We start from the raw sequence: 22,607 nt of genomic DNA on the forward strand, positions 1-22,607 counted from the left end.
GCACACCACACACATTTCCAAGTCTGTTGACCACTCGCAATATATAATTACACAATTCACGCAATACAATTTATTATTATTATTTATTGTTTTATAAAGCGTCATCATATTCCACAGTGATGTGCAGCAGAATATAGTTATTATTTTCACTGTAACAACTATAATTCCTTGTCAGGCTAAAACATGAACAAATGAATTATTAAGCAATTGTACATTATTGATATTCTAATTTAATTTGTTTTTATATAGCTTGTATTTGTGACTGGTTCTTGGGAGTAGTAATGACATGACTTACTGGTGATATCTTTTTAGCATGAAGCTATCTTGTTTTCTAGGTACCTTCAGAGGTATCAAGTCTGTCAGGCATGGAGTAGACAATTCAGAGTGGCACATACCAGCCCCACCATTCTCTTGGCACATCAAGAAAAATCATATCATTCTATCCCTCACACGGTCAACAACTTTTTGCCTTGAGTTCAGAATAGCTAAATGAGACAGTAGTTGTAGAAAAGGATTTTATACTAGCTGTCTTAATCATATACTTACAATCTGTCCTTTAACATGACAGCCTTTGGCAGGGTTTGCTGAAAGGTTGTGACATCAACTCCCTCATTTCATTATTCATAATGAAGAACACATATTGGCAGGTTCCTCCTGCTAGAAAGGCTGAGCTGGTCCTATATAATACATAATTTAATAAGTGAGGAGACGTTAGTGTAATCTCACTAATTTAACTATGCATTACAGTAGAATCTCACTAAGGTTGGACCTTCATAATGTATAATGAAGTGAGGGTGTTGAAACCACAACTCCTGCAAACTCTACTGTCAACTCCCTCTTTGGTGAATAGATTCCTTTATCTTTTCTGTTTTGATTGTGGTTATAACAGATGTAGGTTAAGGTGAAGATATTAAATAAGGCACTAATGTTCTAGCCATAACATCATCATTTGATTTACGATGATATGTGTATTTAGCAAGTACAATTTTATTAATCAAAAGGAACAAACAAAAACAGAGTCGATCAAGGAACCAACTGAATTCTATCACATTCAGAAAAAAAAACAAAGAAAATACATACAGGCTAGACTAAACTAGGGGAAATTAGACCATACATATGTCCTTGGTAAAAGTTCTTGTGATTGTAGGGAGACTACAGACCAGTGCTGCAGCAGAACTGCCGAAGATTTTGCAGAAAGATCCAAACTTAAAAAGAGGCACAAAATTCAATATGGAAGTTCTATATATTCTGGTTGACAGAACCAGTACAAGGAGTAGATTTTAATTACTAGGTTACTTTTCTTTATTAGGTTGCCTTGTTGGATTGTTTTAATAATTTTTTCTGAAAACTGCTCATAGAGTCATTTAGAATTCCTTGAACGTAAAGATGTAATCATTTAGTTATTTGATAAATCAGAGCCAAATTGTATCACATTATAGCACAATATAAGAACCCTGCAGAAAACGTGCCAGTCATTTCTTACCTATTTATAACCATAATTTATACCAATGCTGAAAATATCAGCCACAGAGACTTGGTAGACACTTTGATAATTCAAAATGATCAGTCTATAATTTTAATCCAGAATAACTCCTTTCAAAAAAGTTATAAATTGATATAATTTGATTTGCATTTTACTCAGTGAAATAAGTATTTGATCCCCTATCAATCAGCAAGATGTCTTGTTCTTAAAGGGAGTGCTCCTAATATCAGTTTGTTACCTGTATAAAAGACACCTGTCCACAGAAGCAATCAATCAATCAGATTCCAAACTCTCCACAATGGCCAAGATAAAGGAGCTATCCAAGGATGTCAGGGACAAGATTATAAATATCGTATTGGCTCGAATATAGGCCGCACTTTTTCCCCCCACTTTAAGTCTTTAAAGTGGGGGTGCGGCCTATATTCGGGGTGTAGCGCCCGGGCAGGCAGCAGGGTTAGGATACAGATCCCCCGCAGCGGTGCAGGGGACCTGTATCTTACTCTCGGATGTGCTCAGACAGCCTCCCCTGCCAGCACTTCCCACGGGGGGAGTGCCGACACGGGAGATTGTCCAAGCGCATTGCGTAGACGTTCACCGGCAGCGGCGATGCGCGTAAACAGCCTCCGCTGCCGGCACGTCTGCACGATGTGCTTTAACAATTTTTAAAGCACATCTTGCAGACTTGCCGGCAGCGGAGGTTGTTTCTTCTCGCATCGCCAGTAAATCCAGTAGATAGATAAAGGCTCCAGGCACTCAAGAGTTCCAACGTGAGGCAGATTAATTGAGACAAGAAACAAAGTTTCAACCTCACAATGAGGTATTTTTCAAGCAACACCCGCAAGGTCCCCCTGCTCAAGAAACCACATGAACAGGCCCGTATGAAGTTGGCCAATGAACATCTGAATGGTTCAGAGGAGAACTGAGTGAAAGTGTTGTGGCCAGATGAGACCAAAATCAAGCTATTTGGCATCAACTCAACTCACCGTGTTTGGAGGAGGAGGAGGAATGCTGCCTACGACACCAAGAACACCATCCCCACCGTCAAACATGATGTCTTTGTGGGCAAACGTACAAAATCAGCAGGGGGTCAAATAATTCCGTTCCTTCACTGTATTATTTAAAACTGAATACAATATTTTAAAGTCCACAAAACGTCCTAATAGCAAATTTGGGGATTTTCGGTACCTTTTGGTACCTTTATCCACTGAATTGCATTAGACTGCAAGCACTCAATACTACTTAAGTCTCCTCAAGAATGTTAAACATTTGAACAATGCTCAAATTTATACAGCAATAGGCAGACAGTCACAGCAAATTAGAGAGATTATGGATTGAGACTACAATATCTTTCTGGACATAGCAATTAATATTAGAAACAACACCATCCAAAAACAGGATTTTATTTGGCAAGGATATAACACAACATTTTCAGATGCGTAAATACAGATGACCACAAACACCCACATATGAGAACTCCTATAGTATAAGTACTGATAAAAAGCATACCTGGCTCTATAACCCACTATATCATTATATCAAAAGGATGTCAAACACAACAGATGAGAGACCAAAATAAATAATCCCACTCCATCTCTCTCAAAAAAATCATTTGGTAGTGCAGTGGAGGCTTTCAGTTGGCTTAGCTGAATGGCAACCATGCCCCTTATCTCTTGGCCAAGTCTTACTTGTTATGTGAGACTTCCATTAACCCCTTCCACCTCAGAAGGACCAAAATATTTTTGTCATTTTTACCATATGTTTTTAAACTATGATTCCCCTTTTTCAGATTTGATGAGCCTGCACAAATCATACATCATTTTGTTCAGGAGAAGTAGGGTCCTCTTTTAAAATCATAGAAATACATAAAACATAATAATTATAAGTGATAATACATTAAAAATCTATTTTAATATACTGTAGGTGCCACAGCTAAACAATGACATTACAACTTTAGGGGTTTGGGGGTAGTGATTTTTTTAAATATAGTGGAAGAGCTAAGTGACACTTTTTAAAATTATTTATTATTTTATAATTTTCATTTTCCTTGTTATTTTTTCATTTTGTACTTTGTCCAGTGAAGTATGGCTCAAGATACCTTTAGGGATCTCACATACATTTTTTATGGCAGTGATGTCATGGGGACATCACTGGGCTCCCAATTTTTTTTTAATTGCATTTATATGTCATTTTTTACCCTTATTTTCTTTTAAATTTTAAAAAAAGTTTTACATTTTTTGAAAGGGATAGAAACTGTTTTCTCCCTCTCCTCTTCCTACTCACAATATGATCAGCAAGCAGGGCTCCATAGCCCTCTGGTGCAGATTGCAATAACTGCAATCAGCCAGCACATGAGCAATTAGAGACCCTGCTGAGGCTCTCCTTCCTCAAGTGAATTTACAGTGGGTGTTAGCAGTGACACCTACCGGAAAGGAATGCCTGATCGTGTGCAACAATGGCTTTCGTCAGGACATACCTGTACGTCCGAATGGGCTTTTTCCAAATGTTTTTAGGACCTTGAGGGGACCATGTGGGTAAAAGAGAAAAATGCCTTGTGTTTACATTCAAAAACAGAGGCTTCCTGTTCAGGAGAGAAAATCTTAAAGACCAACAAGCAGTTTGTCCTAGAATAAGAACTTTAAAAAAACAACATTTTTTTAAAGTAACATCTGGTCCAAGGGCAGGCTGGTCCTGGGGTTTAAACTATCTGAACTTTTGGAAACGCAGTGGGGTCATGTAATGTGACACAGAGTGTGAGCAGCTATCTGTCTGGCATGGTAGTAAAAAAAGGGATTGAGCCCCCCCCTCCAACTCTAAAGCCCCTTCAAATAAAATATGTAATAATGTAGAAGGGTATGTAATCCTTTCTTATATACAGTATCAGAAAACAAAGACATTTCTAGCAGTGCTACCATAATTGCAAAATAGTTTTCTAACAATCAATTAGCCTGGTGATAGGCGTGGCAGAGGATATACAGTAATAGCATTGTGGACTATGTGCCCACTATTGAACCACCCGTTGGCATACCATCCAACCATCTGCTGGTTCACTCCATAAAAGTGTCTCTAGCCCACTGATGAAGCTCTCGGAACCTCCTCCTAGAACAAAACACTCAGGACGTCCCTCCCCTTCCAGGGTCAAAGGTCATTCAAAAAATACCCCTTAATCAAAATAAAACAAATCCCATGTAGTAATTTTTACATAATAAAGACATATTCAATAATATTGCAAGTCCCAAAAGAGGATATATTCAATTTAAGAGTTCCCATAGTACCCTAGTACCATAATAATGAAAATTATAAATACAGCAAACACATAGTTATCTATATAAAAAAATATGTATAAATCATTATATAATCATTGGATATATATCAATTTGATAAGCTCCATGTTTGGTAGTATTTGTTATATATATCAATTTTTTGGTGCAAAACTCCTTCCAAACCAAAAAAGAAGGGTAAGTCATATTCCTCAATTTCTGCAAAGGCAACCTGAAGATCTGAAAATAAATATTTACAGATTTAAAAAAATGGAAAAAGTTCTTATTAACCCATCAAGTATAAGAAGAAAGTACCGTATTTAAAGGCGGGACGGATGCATCAAAGATCTTCTAGGGAAAAAAATATAAATTATTCAGTGTGAGCTCTCGCAGTTGGGAAGGCATCCTACATTGTGCAATGATCTCCGTCTTTCACGGTCTCTTTACCTTGAGCCACTTTTCTGTGGCTAATTCTTGCAGAACAGGAAGAATGTTATTCTTCTATAGCTTATCCACTGGGTAAGGGGCCTGCTCTCCTTAAAACCTCTTTTCACTCTCAGGCTGTCCAGGTGGTGGTTTGGACCAATGTGGTCCCACAGCTGCCACACAAATTCATCTTATACAGGCACATAGTGTAGGTAAGTTAACACCACCAGAAAAGGCTGCTTGTGCCAAATGTTACATTTCACGTTAGCAGTTAAAAGTAATCTTGGATTTGCATTTAATCTTGACATCACTGTGCTCATTTCCTAATCTCTGTATTTTGCAGTTGCTGTCTGGATATTTCTGTAAAATCACCAGATTTATAATAGGCCCAAAGAGCAGACCTAACCAGTCAAGAATCTTGCAATATAATATAATTCAGTTAGGCATGAAAGGTATCTTCTTTACTAAAGTTTGCTTTTCCCTACACGTCTATACCCCCAGTGCCTGAAGTATATGAATATGTATTCAAAATAAATTATTTAAATACATTTGTATAAAAAAAGAAAACACTTTCTAATAACCATGACAAATTATCCTCAAAAAAAAGATACTGTCGGGTGGAAAGCACAAGTCTGACAAATAAACAGTGGACCATAGTCATAGGTATAGAAAGTGTGTTATATAAATCCTTTATTTTCACAGACTGTACTGTCATGGCAGTCCAAAGAGAATGAAAGGGGTTGGTTTTGCTCCTGTTTTGTCTACATCCCCTTTTCCGTTGCGGTTGACGACATGTGGTGACAACAGCTATCAGCCACAGACCTACCCTTTCTTCGCGAGTGCGAGGGAATGGGTGTGACTGAATGAGGCAGAAATAGGAGTTGAGGTCTATCCGCCTAAGCTCAGTGGTAGATTGGTATTAAGCAGGTCCAGAGCAAATAAATGCTCATACCTAACTTTTTACCCCGTATGTGAGCTTAGAGGGATATATGGCGAATCCTCCTTCTTACTGCCAGGCTGAATGGTTGTAGTTTGCAAGGTGACCATTTCAGGGAAAACATTGTATATGTGTGGGATAGTGAGGTAACAATATAAGGCAACAGTCCCACATTTCCATGGTTCTGGTTGGCTATATGTTGATATAACACCAGATATACATTTTAATATTTATTTAGATATTTTTTCTGTGATCTCAGTTTCAATCATGAATGTCTAATGGCCTGACGCATTACTTAAAATTGTACTACAAAATTGGTATATACGAGGGACGTTCAAAAAGTTTCCAGACTTTTTTAAACTCTATTTATTTAAAAACAAATTACATAAAAAATTACATCACTTTTTCAAGGGAGATCCTTGAACCGGCTTAAAATCACTCAAGGGAGCCGGAGGTCTGTTAAAGACCTCCGATACCACTCCCTTGCGAGCCTGCTCCTCCAGCGGCGGACATTACTGTCCGTCTCTGGAGGGGTGCCGGGTGCCGGCAAATTGACACCCCCCTGATGAGCAGCACCCAGTGCGGACCGCCCCCCCGCCCCCCGCTAGGTACGCTACTGCTACACAGTCACCTTCCTTTGCAATGCAATTTTCTCTACGTTGTACCATCAAAAACTGATGCACCGCTGCTTTCACATATTCATCATGTTGGATGCTTCCACTGCATACTCTGCCACTTGCTTAAGGTCTTGTAATGGTGAAAACTCTTATACTAAACTGCAAGGGCAGCCGGGTTGCCAGACAGAACTAGTCCTTTGACACGTTAAGGCGTGACTAATTACTACTCCTTCCCGCCTTCACCGTTTCCAACAAAAATATAAAAGTGAGGAAACTTTTTGAACGTCCCTCGTATATATAAAAAACATTATTATTATTAATAGATCTCCAGTAAATTACATTTCTGTGCAAAATTGGAATGTGATGCTTGATATTAAGGGCTTGATCTCATGTTCTAATTGGCATGTGATCTTGTACATTATTTTCTATATTTTGCAATTATAAAGAAGAATCCACTCATAGTTTTGATGTTTTAGACATTTAGAACTTTAGATTCTAGGTATGTGGCTCAGCCAAGATTAAGTAAACATAAACACGGAACACAGTCTCTTCAACACTAGACATTTTACTAGTGGTTGTTATAATGTGATATTATATTATGAAATGGCACCTTAGACACATGTACGTCCCCGGAATATGTGGGTGGCTAATTGTTCTGTCTGCAGAGATATCTGAAGGATAACCCAGGCTGTCTCTTTCTCTTCCCCTCAGACTGTATACGGATAGTATGCGGGCCCAGTAAGTCTCCAAATGAATATTTGAGCATTTTGCTGTTGTTATTTACTTGTCCACCTTTTGTACCCTATTCTATTTTGTCATGTTGTCTTACTTTTTTTCAAATATTTTTATTAAAGTTTTTTCAATGTTGTCTTACTTTTTAATTTCCCAATGTACATTCTAATTTCTCTTAATTTGTTATTTCATTTTTCTATTTCATTATATATACTGATATTATTTTAACTTTGTTGTTTTTTACACTTTTGGTTTATTTTGATTCAAAGGTATTGACATATAAGGTTTTCTAAAGATGTCTACAGGGACATTATATACATAATTCAAATTCAAGCAGTCGTAAGCAAAATCACAGTCAAATATACATATATGTGACAGCTGCACTTTAATTTGTAATTTTTACAGTGCATGTCACATTTATAGTTCTTCAAAGAAAAAAGAATTATTAGAAAAAAATAACATTATGCAGTAGGATCGATTCATTATATAGAATATGTGGGCAGCATTATTTGAAAGGATTAAGGTGCTATATATACAATTGGCAGAGTCGTAACTAGAGGTCTAGGTGCCTGGGACATGGTCTGTTCTGGCCTGTGCTGATTTCACATATACTTACAGAAGGTGAAGGAGGCACAGGAGCATTGCCAGTAAATGACTCAAGCTAGCCCCTTACTTTGTGGAATCTTGTGCAGCTGCCCTTTCTACTGTGCTCTTGACAATAGGGGAACTGTTAAAGTACTATCATATATTACCTACGGAAATTATAAGTATCCACACTTAGAAAAGATCCAAGGGCTCTCTTTCTTGGCCAGTACCTCGTAAATTATCGTCTTCATTTTTATTTAGAATTTAATGATGTTTGGATTGATGGCCGTTATTTTCTTGAGCTTCAAAAATGCTCCAGCTAATTTTAGTAACTGACATAAATTTTACTGTTAAGCATACATGTTATTTTTTTCTGTTTTTACCTTTCCTTTCAGTCTATTACATTCATCTTTTAATGCCATCTAATCTTAACCCCACTGCTGCTGTGTTATGTGTATTACTTGCAGGTATATAGTATTACTCCAAGCACAGTTTGCAGTGTGTACACATATATTGATGAGAATATAATTTTGCTGTAAAGCTGTGTGGCAGTTTATATACTACGACAAAATAATTTTCACAACACAAAGAGGACAACTCAAGATACTACTTGTTGTAGTAACCACTGCCATCTGTAGGTAGAATTTTGTATTTATATGTACAAAAAATTGTAAAGCTTTACATTTGCACCTCTGCTATTACAGGTAAGGGTCCTGAGACATTGTTTGCGGGACAGAAGCTTAATGACAATGAATGGCACACAGTTCGAGTGCTCAGGAGAGGAAAGTATCTGCAGCTCAGCGTGGACAATGTCACTGTGGAAGGTATCTATGCCTTTAATAGTAACATAGTAACATAGTTCATAAGGTTGAAAAAAGACCAAAGTCCATCAAGTTCAACCTATTGTGGTAAAGTGTATGGGAGAGTGGTTGATGGGATATATGTCTCACCTGGTTACCTCAGCCAGGCATGGTAGCAAACCCAGGTGCTCTCAGGTGAGGCTTCCTAAGCTCGTTACTGGGGAGGAAGCCTTAAAAGAGAGGGCTGTTAGGTTTGCAGAAGGAGGGAGACACTGAATGAAGGAGCAGCTACAGCCAGCGCTGCAGCCCACCAGGTATGAAGCTTTACCCCATACAAAACTGGTTACTTTGCTTTGCGTCAGACCTTAGGCTGCTAGAAAGGTATCCTGCTGTTTAGTTAGAGCCGGACAGGCTTATAGTTTGTTTTGTTTATAAGGTGCTCTGTGACTACAACATCTAAATAAACACGCTTTTACGTTGGAAACCTGTGTGAAACTGTCATTGCCGCCCCATGTGTGAGCTGTCCCCTACACTATATACATATTGTGTCCCTACTGTGTTGATCCAGAGGAAGGCAAAAAACCCTTATGAAGCAGATGCCAATTGCCCCATACCAGGGGGAAAATTCCTTCCCGACTCCAAATATGGCAATCAGAATAAATCCCTGGATCAACGTTCTGTCCCTATTAATCTAATATCCATAACTTGTAATATTATTGCTTTCAAGAAACAGGCCCAGGCTCCTTTTGAACTCTTTTATTGAGTTTACCATCACCACTTCCTCTGGCAGAGAGTTCCATAATCTCACTGCTCTTACTGTAAAGAACCCCCGTCTGTGCTGGTGTAGAAAACTTCTTTCCTCCAGCCGTAGAGGATGTCCCCTTTTTATAGATACAGTCCTGAGTATAAATAGGTCCTGGGAGTGATCTCTGTACTGCCCCCTTATATGTTTATAAGTCCACCCTAAGCTGTCTTTTTTCCAAACTAAATTACCCTAATTCTGATAATCTTTCTGGGTACTGTAGTCCTCCCATTCCCCTTATTACTCTGGTTGCCCGTCTTTGAACCCTCTCCAGCTCCACTATATCTTTCTTGTACACTGGTGCCCAGTACTGTACACAGTATTCCATGTGTGGTCTGACTAGTGACTTGTACAGTGGTAGAATTATTTCCTTGTCGTGGGCATCTATGCCCCTTTTGATGCACCCCATGATTTTATTTGCCTTAGCAGCAGCTGCCTGACACTGGTCGCTACAGGTAAATTTACTGTTAACTAAAACTCCTAAGTCCTTTTCCATGTCAGTCGTCCCCAGTGTTTTCCCATTTAATACATATTCCCAGCCTGGATTTTTATTCCCCATGTGCATAACCTTAAATTTATCTGTGTTGAACCTCATCTGCCACATCCCAGCCCAAGCTTCCAACCTATGCAGATCCATTTGTAATCGTGCACTGTCCTCTATTGTGTTAACCACGTTACAGAGCTTAGTATCATCTGCAAAGATTGATACTTTACTATACAATCCCTCTACAAGGTCATTAATAAATATATTAAAAAGAATAGGACCCAAAACTGACCCCTGTGGTAGCCCACTAGCAACAGTCACCCACTCAGAGTATGTACCATTAATAACCACCCTCTGTTTCTTATCACTGAGCCAGTTACTTACCCACATACACACATTCTCCCCCAGCCCAAGCATTCTCATTTTATGTACCAGCCTTTTATGTGGCACCGTATCAAATGCTTTGGAAAAATCAAGATATACGACATCCAGCGATTCACCCCGATCCAGTCTTGAGTTCACCTCCTCATAAAAGCTGATCAGATTAGTTTGACAGGACCGATCCCTTGTAAACCCATGCTGATATGGAGTTTAAAAAATCTAAATTAATATTATTTTTCATGTATCTTTCCACAACACTATACCAACTAACACCATGCCTCTACAATATCCCAGAAAGAAAACTAGATTTGATTTCTGTTCAGATTTTTAGTAATATTTTTATATTTTATGTGTCGACTTTACTGTAAAAACCTGTCATTACTACCATGAATTTGCACAACATTCTCCAAGATTCCCAGAAAAAAAATATGCACATACCTGGGAACTCTCCAGGTTTGACCCGGAGATTTCCGGGTGAAGCACCGCTTCTCCGGTTTTCTGGGTCAAGACACGAATCCTCCGGGTCCTGGCACATTTTTGCCCTTTAAATATCAGTGGGCAGTCCCGTGTCCCACAAGGGAAGGCTTGCGGGTAGCTGGAGTGAAGAAATTCCCAGGTATGTATATGCAGGGACAAAGAAACCCACTAGGTGTACACAGGACAGTTTCAGTTCCCTGAAATAGTGATCATTAAGTCTCAGCCCATTCACTATATCTGCCTTACCTACTTAATCATCCATTAAAGACCTAAAAATCATCCTGGTTTAAAAACTGCAAAATGTCCCCAAAGAGTTTGAAAATGCCTAATCTGAATAGTGAGTTTTAAAAGCTGTTGCAGTCGCCCTACACAGTAGCAAGAAACATTTTTTGGACACCTGGGTTATAGGAACAACCAAGTCTCCAAAACTATGGTATGGTGGTGTGTGCATTCTTAATATACTGTTGTTAGAAAACTTTTGTCCCATTTAACTCCTCTCCCAGATGCCTTTTCTAAAAGCAGGTATCACTCGTATGTACAGTTATTGCATATGCTAGGCTCCATTGGAATCAACGGTTATATCGGTATCTTTTAGTTACTGGATTGACACTTCTGTCTCATTTAGCACATTGTCTAACTGCTGCCACTGAAGCCAGAAACTATAAATAGGTGTTATGTACCTGCATACACGGCGCTCCTCTTCACTGCCTTATGTTCTAGGAAGAGGGAGACCCCTCCTCCACCTCGCAACCACTACAGCAACAGCCAGTATGGAGAGGAGGCAGACCCCTTCCACCTCCACCGGAACAGCTGCGCAGGAGGGGGAGACCTCCCTCCCTGCGGCAGTCAGGTCCTGCAACTATGGATTCTGTACGCCCTCTAGTCGTCAACTCCGAAAAGACAGGGTTTTATACGCCACACACAAGATGGCCGCATATCCTGGAAATGATGTTTTCACAAACTTTGGTGCCAAACTGATTTCCACGCCCCTTCCTTCCGGTTCCTATTTAAACCTCCCGGTTTCCTATGACCCTTGCCCTCTGATGGTCACCAATGCTTATAGTGCTACCTTTGGGTTCTACCTGACTCCGGTGTCTCAGACCTTGTTGTGCTTGGCAGTAGGAAGTAGACTTGTGCATTCGTATTCAGCGCACATGAAAACAAACATGAAGGGTGCGTTTTCATTGTTCAGCCCGAATACCGAAGAAACGAACATGGCGGCGGCAAAATGTACACAAAAACAAAGACACACAACACAAAGAATGTTTGTGTCCGTCTTCGTTAATCTACTAATCTCCCTGGTCCCTTCCCCATCTAGCCCACCTTATCTACGCAGCATCGCACGTGTTAATGGAAGCAAAAATCTGTAGGATCGTGCAAGGATACCAATACCAATAAAGTCGCTCGTACAGACCTTTTAACTCCTGATGGTGGAACTTGGCCTGGGCCTGCTTCAAGAGTTAAAGGTCTGTACGAGCAACTCTATTGGTCGCAAATAGAGTTGCACACACGGACCTTTAACTCTTGGAGCAGGGAGACCAGGTCAAGTTCCGCATCAGAAGTTAAAGGTCTGTACAGACGACTCTACTGGTCGCCGGCAGGGAGCTTCTCGTACAGACCTTTAAAATTTGGAGCAGGGAGACCAATGGTCTCCACAGGCCTAGTTTTCTAATTGCTCATTTGTTTTAAATCTGACATTTTTATTTTAAGGATAGCCTTTTCCAAAGGCTAAGTATGAGGATTAAGATTTGACACTGAAGAGGCTATAAAATAATCTGTAATACACTAATTGACCAAAAGTACCGTATTTGCTCGATTATAAGACGACCCCCCCCCCCCAAAATCTGAATATTAATTTATGAAAAAAAGAAAAAGCCTGAATATAAGATGACCCTATAGGAAAAAAGTTTTACCAGTAAATGTTAATTCATGTAAACTATGTGAACAATTTTTTTAATAAAAGCTATGATTGAGAAAAATATTTTGTTTTTATTTCCTTTTTTTTTTTTTTCAACCTGCCCCCCCCCCCCCAGTTATGCACATCTGCCCCCTGGCTTGCCACCAGAATTGCCTTATACCCCTATATACCACTCTGGCATTTAGGGGGTTAAAAGGCATATTATGGAGCAGAGTGGAATATAGGGAGGTATAAGGCATTTCAGGAGGCAGGGTGGCATATAGAGGGTTAAAAGGCATTTCATAGAGCACTCTGCCTCCAGAAATGCCTTATGCCCCCATTTAACATTCCCTCTCCCTCCCTCCTCCCTGATTATAAGACGACCCCCCCAAAATCTAAATATTAATTTAGGAAAAAAACAAAAAGCCTGAATATAAGACTACCCTATAGGAAAAAAAGTTTTACTAGTAAATATTAATATATTAATATATTGTAGATAGACAAATTTTAAAACGTTTGAGTATGGTGGAGTGAAGGTTTTCATTCTATATTTAAAGTGGGAGATGTACACAGCGTGGCATTTTTTTATACTTATACCGTATTTGCCCGAATATAGGCCGCACTTTTTTCCCCCACTATATGTAGTCTTTATATATTCGGGGGTTTAGCGCAATTCGTATCGCCCGACGCCCGGGACGTGCAGTTCCGAGCGCCGGGCAGGCAGCAGGGTTAGGATACAGATCCCCAGCAGCGCTGCATCATACTCTCCGATACGCTGAGACAGCCTCCCCTGCCAGCACTTTCCACAGGGGAGTGCCGGCATGGGAGATTAGATTGTCTAAGCCCATCGCGCAGGCGTTCACCGGCAGCGGCGATGCGCGTAAACAACCTCCGCTGCCGACACGTCTGCTCGATGTGCTTTAACAATATCCCCTGCCGGACTTCCCACGGGGGGGGGGGGGGGGGGGAGTGCAGGCAAGGGAGATTGTTAAAGCACATTGTGCAGACATCCCGGCACCAGAGGTTGTTTATGCTCGCATCGCCACAGCCGGTGAACGTCTGCGCGATGTACGTTAACAATCTTCCTTGCCGGCACTTTCCACGGCGGAAGTGCCAGCACCGGAAGTTGTCCACGCGTATCGCGCAGATGTCCCCCGCCGGCCACGCTAGACACCAGGAAGACTTGGTAAGTCTAGTGGGAACATATCTAGGGAGCAGAGTGGCAGCATATCTCGGGGGGGGGGCAAAGTGACAGCATATCTCGGGGGGGCAGACTGCCAGCATATCTCGGGGGGAGCAGAGTGGCAGCATATCTGGGGGGGCAGAGTGACATATCTGGGGCAGATGGGGCATATCTGGGGGGCAAAGAGGCATATCTGTAAGTAAGGTGCATTAAAATGGCTATTGGTTTTCTGTTTGTATGTAACATATGTTGACTAACTGCATAATAGATACCAAAAATGTTAAAATACAGTCTGTTAGAATACTGTTTTACTATTCCACTAATGTGTATTTTTTCTAAAAATCTACATTTTTCTTTAAAAAAGCACCTAACTTTTAAACCAATACGGTATATGGTTTTCAAATTTTTCACTTATGATGAGATTTTTTCTTTAAATACAGAATATAGCCCTGCATTCCTAATTACAGTACTTGTGTTCAACCAGCAGGGTGGTCTGGATAGACCCTCTGGGGTCCCTACTATTTGGTGTCTGAATAGAAGTTCGGCAAGCTATTTATTCAGACAGTTACTCATACAGTTTTATCATACTGATCCTTAATTTTATTTACACAGGTCACATGGCAGGCGACCACACAAGACTAGAATTACACCATCTTGAGACTGGCATTATGACTGAGCGTCGATTTCTTTCAGCCCCACCCTCAAACTTCCTTGGTCACCTGACTGCTCTCCGTTATAATGGGGCTCCTTATCTAGATTTGTGTCAAGATGGTGAACTTGGCAGGAGATGTGAGCTCAATGCACGTGCTGGTGGCCTCAGACCACTGTTGGCTGATCCTGTGGTCTTCCGATCTGGTCCTGCGTATTTGGCCCTTCCAAGACTTCAGGCTTATGCTTCAATGCACCTCCTTTTCATGTTTCGTGGACGTCATCCAGATGGCCTCCTGCTTTATAATGGAGGCCAGGGTCCAGATTTCATTGCAGTAGAACTTGTCAAAGGGTAAGTGATTTTGAGATTTTACAGAAAGTTACCAAACTTACAGATAATTACATTTTTACCTTTAATTTAATATAATTATTGTTCCCCCCCCTAACATAACTATAAAGAAGTCTGCCTCAAACAATGATTTTCCAGGCAGTAAAATAATTATGCTGTATTTCCACTAAGGGTACATCTCTTAAAATAATGTTAAATTGTAAAGTACTACGAATATTCCTAAATATGGCATGTTAAAAAAATAAGTATCACAAATATTTGTGTATTTTTTAATGTCTTCCTAAAATAGAGATTTTACCACATGACAGTATAATGATGATTTAATTCCTAAACTCCCACAGGTACAATAATCCAACATATAGTCAAATGTTTAATGTATTAACTGGTTTATTTTTTACCCTCCCACTATACTACATGCAAGTAGAGGATTAAGGGTGTATATATATATATATATATATATAATTTTTTTTTTTTTTTTTTTTTTCTCTATATCCTCCTTTTATTTCTCTCCCTTCTCTCTATCCTTTTCTTATCTCTCTTGCTCACTCTCTCTCCTTCCTCCCCCTCCTTCTCTTGTCTTCTCCCTCTACCTTGTCTACATCCTCATTTCCTCCTTTCTGCAAAATGCCATACTTCTCCTGAAACCTAGCACTTGGTGTGGGAGACAAAAAGAGGGGTTTCAGATTCATTAATCATCTATACAGATCACAAACATGTAGATTATCTTTGAACTGTTGGATAAGGTTAACTACATCAGGCTTGTTGGCAACCGTCTTTCTCCAAGTTCTGTACACATATTCCTACTACTGCTGAAGCTACTGTCCTGACAGCCTTCTGTGGGATTTGCTATGTTCATAGTAATCTGGTTACCACCAACAAACCAAAAGGTTCAATTGAGTTCTTGTTTTAAGTCCTCCCCCCAAGAAGACTAGTTTTTTTTTCTCACTGGCAAGTGATTAATAGTATGTTACATCACAGAACCAACATGCTACTTCTCTCTAGTTGTTGTAGAGTTTGCATAGGTGTCAGGACCGGGGTCCTGCACCTACCTCGCGGCGGGAGTGGTCGTCGCGGGGAACTGGTCCCGGGTGTCGGTTGCCTTGTGGCGCGATCGCTCGTCCGCGGGGTAGGCCGTATCCCCGGCCTCGATTTAGCCGGGTACTGTGCTTGGCTAAAGCGCGCACTTTCCTTGTGGCAGGGGGGCGTGGTTACGCCCCGGAGGCCGGAGATGGACAGGAAGGAGAGGCTAATCAGGAGGGGAGGGGGAGGAGTCGGTCTACCTCTCCCATACCAATTACCATACCCAGGAGAGAAGACCAGGTGTGCAAAGAAGGGGATCAGGTGTGCAGAGGAGGAGACCAGGTGTGCAAGGGAGGGAACTCCAATCAGAGACACTATAAAGACCTTGTAATTCCTACACTGATTGCTTGCTAGTTGAGCTGTGTTCCTTGTGGATACCCTACTACCTACTACCTGAAGATTTTGTGTTCCCTGTGTGACTTTCTGGTATTTGACCTTTGGCTACCCTTTCTTGGATTCCTCTACTTGCTTTTGACCCCTACTTCTGAACTGTGACTCCTTTTACGACACTATGCTGCCGGCCTTTTAACCTTGGAATTGTTTACTGGACTACGGTACTGTTGTTCCATTTGTTGACTGTGTGTTTAAATTACCTTATTCATTAAAGCCTGTTTGTCACCTGATCCTGCGCTACGCTCTGTCTCTGGTTCTGACAATAGGTGACAATTCTGTTATTCCTGTCCCTCTTCTTTTTGTGTTTGACCTGTCGTTTGGCTCCCTGTTGGTTTTTGACTTGTCAGCCTTATTCCTCTCCTAAGAACCTTGCCGTCTGACCTTGGAATGTCCAACCTTGAAGGTGCCTCAGCCCTTCGGTACTTTTTCACAGACTTCTCGACTTGGCTCTCTGCTACTGGGATTCAAAACTTGTTTAATGTTGACAACTGCTTCCTGTGAATGGGACCGGCTATGGTCTTGTAATCATTAGATATGTTTTTAGCTGTGTATGGTAACACTGCTTAAGCAAGAACTCATACAGTGCTCCTCCACCATTTTACAATGTCTCGCACACACACAGGGAAATACCAGCAGGAAATACACCTGCTTGAGCATCATAAGTAGACAGGTAATTGTAGAATGCTGACCAGGCTGTAAGTCAACTAACAAACATAAGATTTCAAAGCTTCATCAACTGTGCTAGTGTGCATGCAAATAGCCTCTAGGACAACTAACACAGGCAAACAAAAAGAATGTTGTGTTCTGCTGTCTGCAGGTTCTCGCATTTAACATGTGAAATCTTTAAAATGGTCTGAATAACTACATCTAGTGGGACAAACTCTGAGTCTGGGGCTCTGTGCCTCTCAGGCTTCCTGAGTCAGCAAATGATTATAGACTGGGGGCTGTTACATTTCTGGCTGTTGCAATTTAATTTGTATTTACACATTTGGGTTCAAATCTGTTGGTTGATATTAAGTAAGCCAAACTCTTTGCCATATATCATCTTCATTAGAAGGTTCATTGGTGGTTTATTGCCACACAAATAGATGTCTTCATCCAAAGAAGGACGCCAAACATGTTTTCTAACTTTCCATTTTGTCTATACAACTCCTTAGTGTAAAAGAGTGGACACAAAGTAGTATGTATCAACATACAAGAGCCCCAGAGTAGAAAACATATGTAAGCATCTGGGAAGTAAAAGCTCAGCCATGAAACAGTAGACCACGCATACTCATAAAGCCATGCTGTTGAGTGCTGTTGAACCGTGTAGCACGTACAAAGTACCTGTAGCATCACTCACTGCAGAGTTTTCTGGAAGCAACATCAGCGCAAGCACTGTCCATCAGAAGCTTTGTGAAATGGGTTTTCATGGCCAAGCAACTACACACAAGTCACTACGTGCAATTCCAAGCATCAGTGGTAATGTTATAAAGGACACTCAACTCTGGAGCTGGGGAAACATGTTCTCTGGAGTGATAAGTCACACTTCATGATGTGGAAGTCTGATGGACGAATGTGGGTTTGTCAGATGCCAGGAGAGGGCTACCTATTAGCATACATAATGTCTATTAGACTTGGGCACCAGGGGGCTCTTCGTGTTCGTCTTCGTGCTCGTCTTCGGGGGGAAAAAAACCTTCATATTCCGCGAATATTCGCCCGTTCCTGTCTTCTCTTCGGGCGAATATTCGCGGACATTCTTCATGCTCGTTTAATCTTCGTTTCCTTCCCGGTTGCCTAGCAGGGGTTAATACGGGGTTAACAACACATCGGAGCAACAGCAGCTGCCGTGAAGGAACGTGTGTGCAACTCTATTGGTCGTTTCGGCAGGGGGCTGGTCTGGCATCAACAAGTGAATTGCAGAACGCACTTCATTCGTTGATGGCAGGCCAGCCCCCTGCCGAAACGACCAATAGAGTTGCACACACGTACTGAGGTGTACTGTACACAAAATGACCTAGAGACAAATGCTCCAAGGAACTTGGCCTCCGTTTATCATACACAGTCACACATCCATAGATGTTTAATAAAAGAATAGGGATTATTTTACATTTTTAAATTGATTTTGGACCACTTGTAATACATGCCTAACATTTGCTACCTATTCACAATGGCATACTTTGCAACAACCCAACTTTTACTGGACAGGACTGGAAAAAAGCAGGACTGTCCACCAAAATCTTAGGTGTGTTGGCAGGTATGCGGATGGAAAAATGTTGGACAAGAACTAAAAAATAGCTTAGGGTTAATGTACGGTTATGTTTAAGATTAGTAGCAGTGCACTGGTTTGGTTAAAGATGTATTATGTCTAAATAATAATTTAATAATTTTAATGGGTTTTAAAAAAATTAAGGGGTTTATTTAAATGTATTTTAAAGTTATATTTATTATTTAGTACTTTATTATATTTATTGTTTATACTAGTGCTACCTACCGAGCTATAACTACCAACGTGTATTTGCATACCTAGATAGCTAAATTAAATGGGACAGGACTGGAAAAAAGCAGGACTGTCCCTGAAAAAGTTGGGTCTGTTGGCAGGTATGTGGATGGAAAAATGTTATAGTATGAAGTGTGAGTTATAGCATTAATGCTAGTGAGTGTAGAAGTGAAGGCCAGGACAAATAACAAGAGGAAAGGTCCTTGTGATTTGTGCATTGTACGTGTATGTGTGTTATGTGTGTTGTCACTGTGTGTTATATGTGTTATGTATTATGTCACTGTTATTTGTGTTATTGTGTGTGTTATGTTTGGTTGGTTGGTTGTGTATCAAAAGGAAAATAATGAAATGGAAATGGAAAAGGCGAATGAGTGGGCAATTGGCGACCCACTCACCTGTTTCACCCCAGAGCAAAGCATCCAAACACTGTCAGTCCTAGACGTTTGGCAGCAGACTTCCAGAGCTCAGACACAAGGCCCTAGCGTAAGCTGGCCACTCCGGCGGAGGTAGCAGGCGTTGCCACACCGCAAACAGACGCAGCCAGGGGGGAGAAACTGCCCTTACCATTAGGGACATTTTGGGCATGACTCTAGCCAGGAAGCAAACTGGCACGGAAGAGATGCTGGCACCACCACCACAACCACCACCAGCAGCAGCATTGAAAAATGGGAAAGGCGAATGAGTGGGCAATTGGCGACCCACTCACCTGTTTCACCCCAGGGCAAAGCACCCAAACACTGTCAGTCTTAGACGTTTGGCAGCAGACTTCCAGAGCTCAGACACTAGGCCCTAGCGTAAGCTGGCCACTCCGGCGGAGGTAGCAGGCGTTGCCACACCGCAAACAGACGCAGCCAGGGGGGAGAAACTACCCTCTCCATTAGGGACATTTTGGGCATGACTCTAGCCAGGAAGCGAACTGGCATTGAAGAGACGCTGGCACCACCAGCAGCAGCAGAATTGGGAAAGGCGAATGAGTGGGCAATTGGCGACCCACTCACCTGTTTCACCCCGGGGCAAAGCATCCAAACACTGTCAGTCCTTGGCGTTTGGGAGCGGACTTCCAGAACTCAGACACTAGGCCCTAGCGTAAATTGGCTACACCGGCGGAGGTAGCAGGCATTGCCACACCGCAGCAAGTGCAACCAGGGGGAGAAACTACCCCCTCTCCATTAGGGACATTTGAGGCATGATTTCAGCCAGGAAGCGAACTGGCAAGATACTGGCACCACCACCACCAGCAGCAGCGTTGGAAACGGAAAAAGGTGAATGAGTGGGCAATTGACGACCCGCTCACCTGTTTCACCCCAGGGCAAAGCATCCGAAGACTGTCAGTCCTTGGCGTTTGGGAGCGGACTTCCAGAACTCAGACACTAGGCCCTAGCGTAAATTGGCTACACCGGCGGAGGTAGCAGACGTTGCCACACCACAAACACGTGCAACCAGGGGGAGAAACTACCTTAAACATTACAGAGAAAAAAATTAACTTTCCAAGCTAAGAGCTGGGTAACCCAACTTGGGCAGATTGAATTTAAGAAAGGCAATCTGCTCCATCAGATGAGGTGCCATGCGTGAGCGCTGTGGACTCAGTATGTTTCCAGTCATAGAAAACACGCGCTCACTTTGAACAGTGGTTGGCGGACATGATAGTAGCTGCTGCGCAACCCATGAGAGTGCAGGCCACACACTCTTCTTTTCATCCCAGTAGCTAAGAGGATCAACATTAGGCGCAGAAGGAACTTCACAGAGGTAAAGTTTGACCATTTCAGCAGCACTACTCTCCTTTCTGCTGCTAGCTCTGTCAGATGGTCCAACTATACTCCCAAGTGCCTCTTCCCAAAACGCAGCTGCTCCACTCAGCTGTGTTGTGCTGCTTGTGGCACTGCTGCTGATGCTGCTGCTAGGAGTAGCAGACCACATCATCTCTTCCTCCTCCTGCACCTCTCCCTCTTCGGACAGCATTCCCATTTTACGCTGCCAGTCACGCACCTTGTTGACCAATTGCTCCCGGTAGCTACTGAGAACATTAAATTTCAAAGCTAGCTTTCCCTTAATTCTTGGATCGCAAAGGCACGCTAGCATCATTTCGGGACTCTCTTCCATTCGTTTGCGAAGGTGTACTTTTAGCAGATCCTTCAGCTTCCTGGCTATGGCTGCTACGTCAGGATGTAGAGTGCCACCTTGAACAGCCTCACGGTTTCCAAGGAACACATCCATCTTGCTGCCTAGATGGGAGAACACTGGGATTACCTGGGCCAGACTGGCAGTGTTTGAGCTTAAATTTTCTGTGGCATCCCTGAATGGTTTAAGGACTGCCACTAGCTGGGCGATCACTGTCCAATCCTCCCTATTCAATGGAGAGGTAATCCCAATATTGTGCTCTGAGGCAAGATTATGGATTGCCCTCTGCTGCTCCAAAATCCTCTCCAGCATGTCTAACGTGGAGTTCCACCGTGTACTGACATCCTGGCGTAGGCAGTGTACGGGAAGACCTGACCTCTCTTGCTCTTCTCTCAAAAGTTGGCTAGCCTTAACACTATGGTGAAAGTGCCCAGCGATCTTTCTGCAGTGGGACAGAACTACTGCTGCCACATTAGTTCCTTCTGACATTGCTGCCTTCACTACAAGATGGATGATGTGGGCTGCACAGCGCACACCAACAATATGACCATCTCGCAGCGCTTTCACCATATTGGCACCTCCGTCAGTTACCACAAAACCAACTTCAACATTGGTGCCCGCCTCTGCTCCCACCCAAAGGCTAAACATTTTCCTCATTGCATGCAGAATATTTTGGGAAGTGTGCTTTTCATCCATCACTTCTGCATGGAAACTACAAAGGAATGAGATCGCTTTTGTTTGGGACCCCTCTGAGTCTTGCTGCTAATTTGGCTCTGCTTGGTACCTTGCATGCTGCTTGTGGATGGGGAAGATGCTGCTTGGGGCAAAAGGCACTTCTTTTTAGTCACTGGGCTGGTACTACTTGTGCTACCCTTTAACTTTGAACGTGCTTCTGGTGCTTTAGGCTTTCCGTAAAAAACCATAGAGCTTGTGGGCCTAGCCGCACTACTACTGCCTGCTTTTGGTGCCTTTCCTTTACTTGATGATCCTTCAAGCAATGCTTCCCCAAATGATAAGCGAGAGCTTGGCCTACTTGGCCGACTAGACTGACGCAAAGGCTGCATCTTAGAACTGGTGGTGGTGCTGGTGGTGGTGGTAGATGGAGCTTGTCCCTCCTTAGTCCCAAAAGGAGGATCCATTTCAAATTTTGTGTTGTGTGTGTAGTGTAGTGTAGTGTTTAAAAAAACTATAAAAAAAATAAAAAAATTAAAAAAAAATAAAAAAAAGGAAAAATTAATTAAAGACAAAAAAATTAGAGGAAGTTCTCTTCAGTGCTACTGCTTAAAAAGTAAAACTATGCACTACTGCACTATGCTGTTGTGTGCAATCTGGCAAAGTGCTAAAGTTATTTAAATTATTAACTCAAGATTAACTATTTAATAACTAGCAGTATTTTATTTTTAATTTGAATTTACATGGGCCTAAGAGCTTAGCCTACTACTATGCTAGCCTAAAGCTATATTTCCTTACTATAAGTCT

The 22,607-nt window shown here is 41.7% G+C and overlaps 1 protein-coding gene across 2 annotated transcripts in view; it reads left to right on the plus strand.

The window, feature by feature from the left end:
* Nucleotides 1-22,607, plus strand: part of LOC149298590 (neurexin-2-like) — a 229,574-nt gene that overhangs the window by 53,587 nt on the left and 153,380 nt on the right. The window contains exons 9-12 of one of the 2 annotated variants that reach the window (XM_089487401.1): nucleotides 7,432-7,458; nucleotides 8,742-8,861; nucleotides 11,501-11,503; nucleotides 14,674-15,061. In XM_089487401.1, the coding sequence (XP_089343527.1) occupies nucleotides 7,432-7,458; nucleotides 8,742-8,861; nucleotides 11,501-11,503; nucleotides 14,674-15,061 (538 nt within the window). The remainder of the gene's footprint in view (nucleotides 1-7,431; nucleotides 7,459-8,741; nucleotides 8,862-11,500; nucleotides 11,504-14,673; nucleotides 15,062-22,607) is intronic. The other variant, XM_089487402.1, reaches the window with a different exon arrangement.

This window comes from Sceloporus occidentalis, unplaced genomic scaffold (assembly GCF_023333645.1).
Source record: "Sceloporus occidentalis isolate IW3139 unplaced genomic scaffold, rSceOcc1.0.p SCAF_32, whole genome shotgun sequence".
NCBI lineage: Eukaryota > Metazoa > Chordata > Lepidosauria > Squamata > Phrynosomatidae > Sceloporus > Sceloporus occidentalis.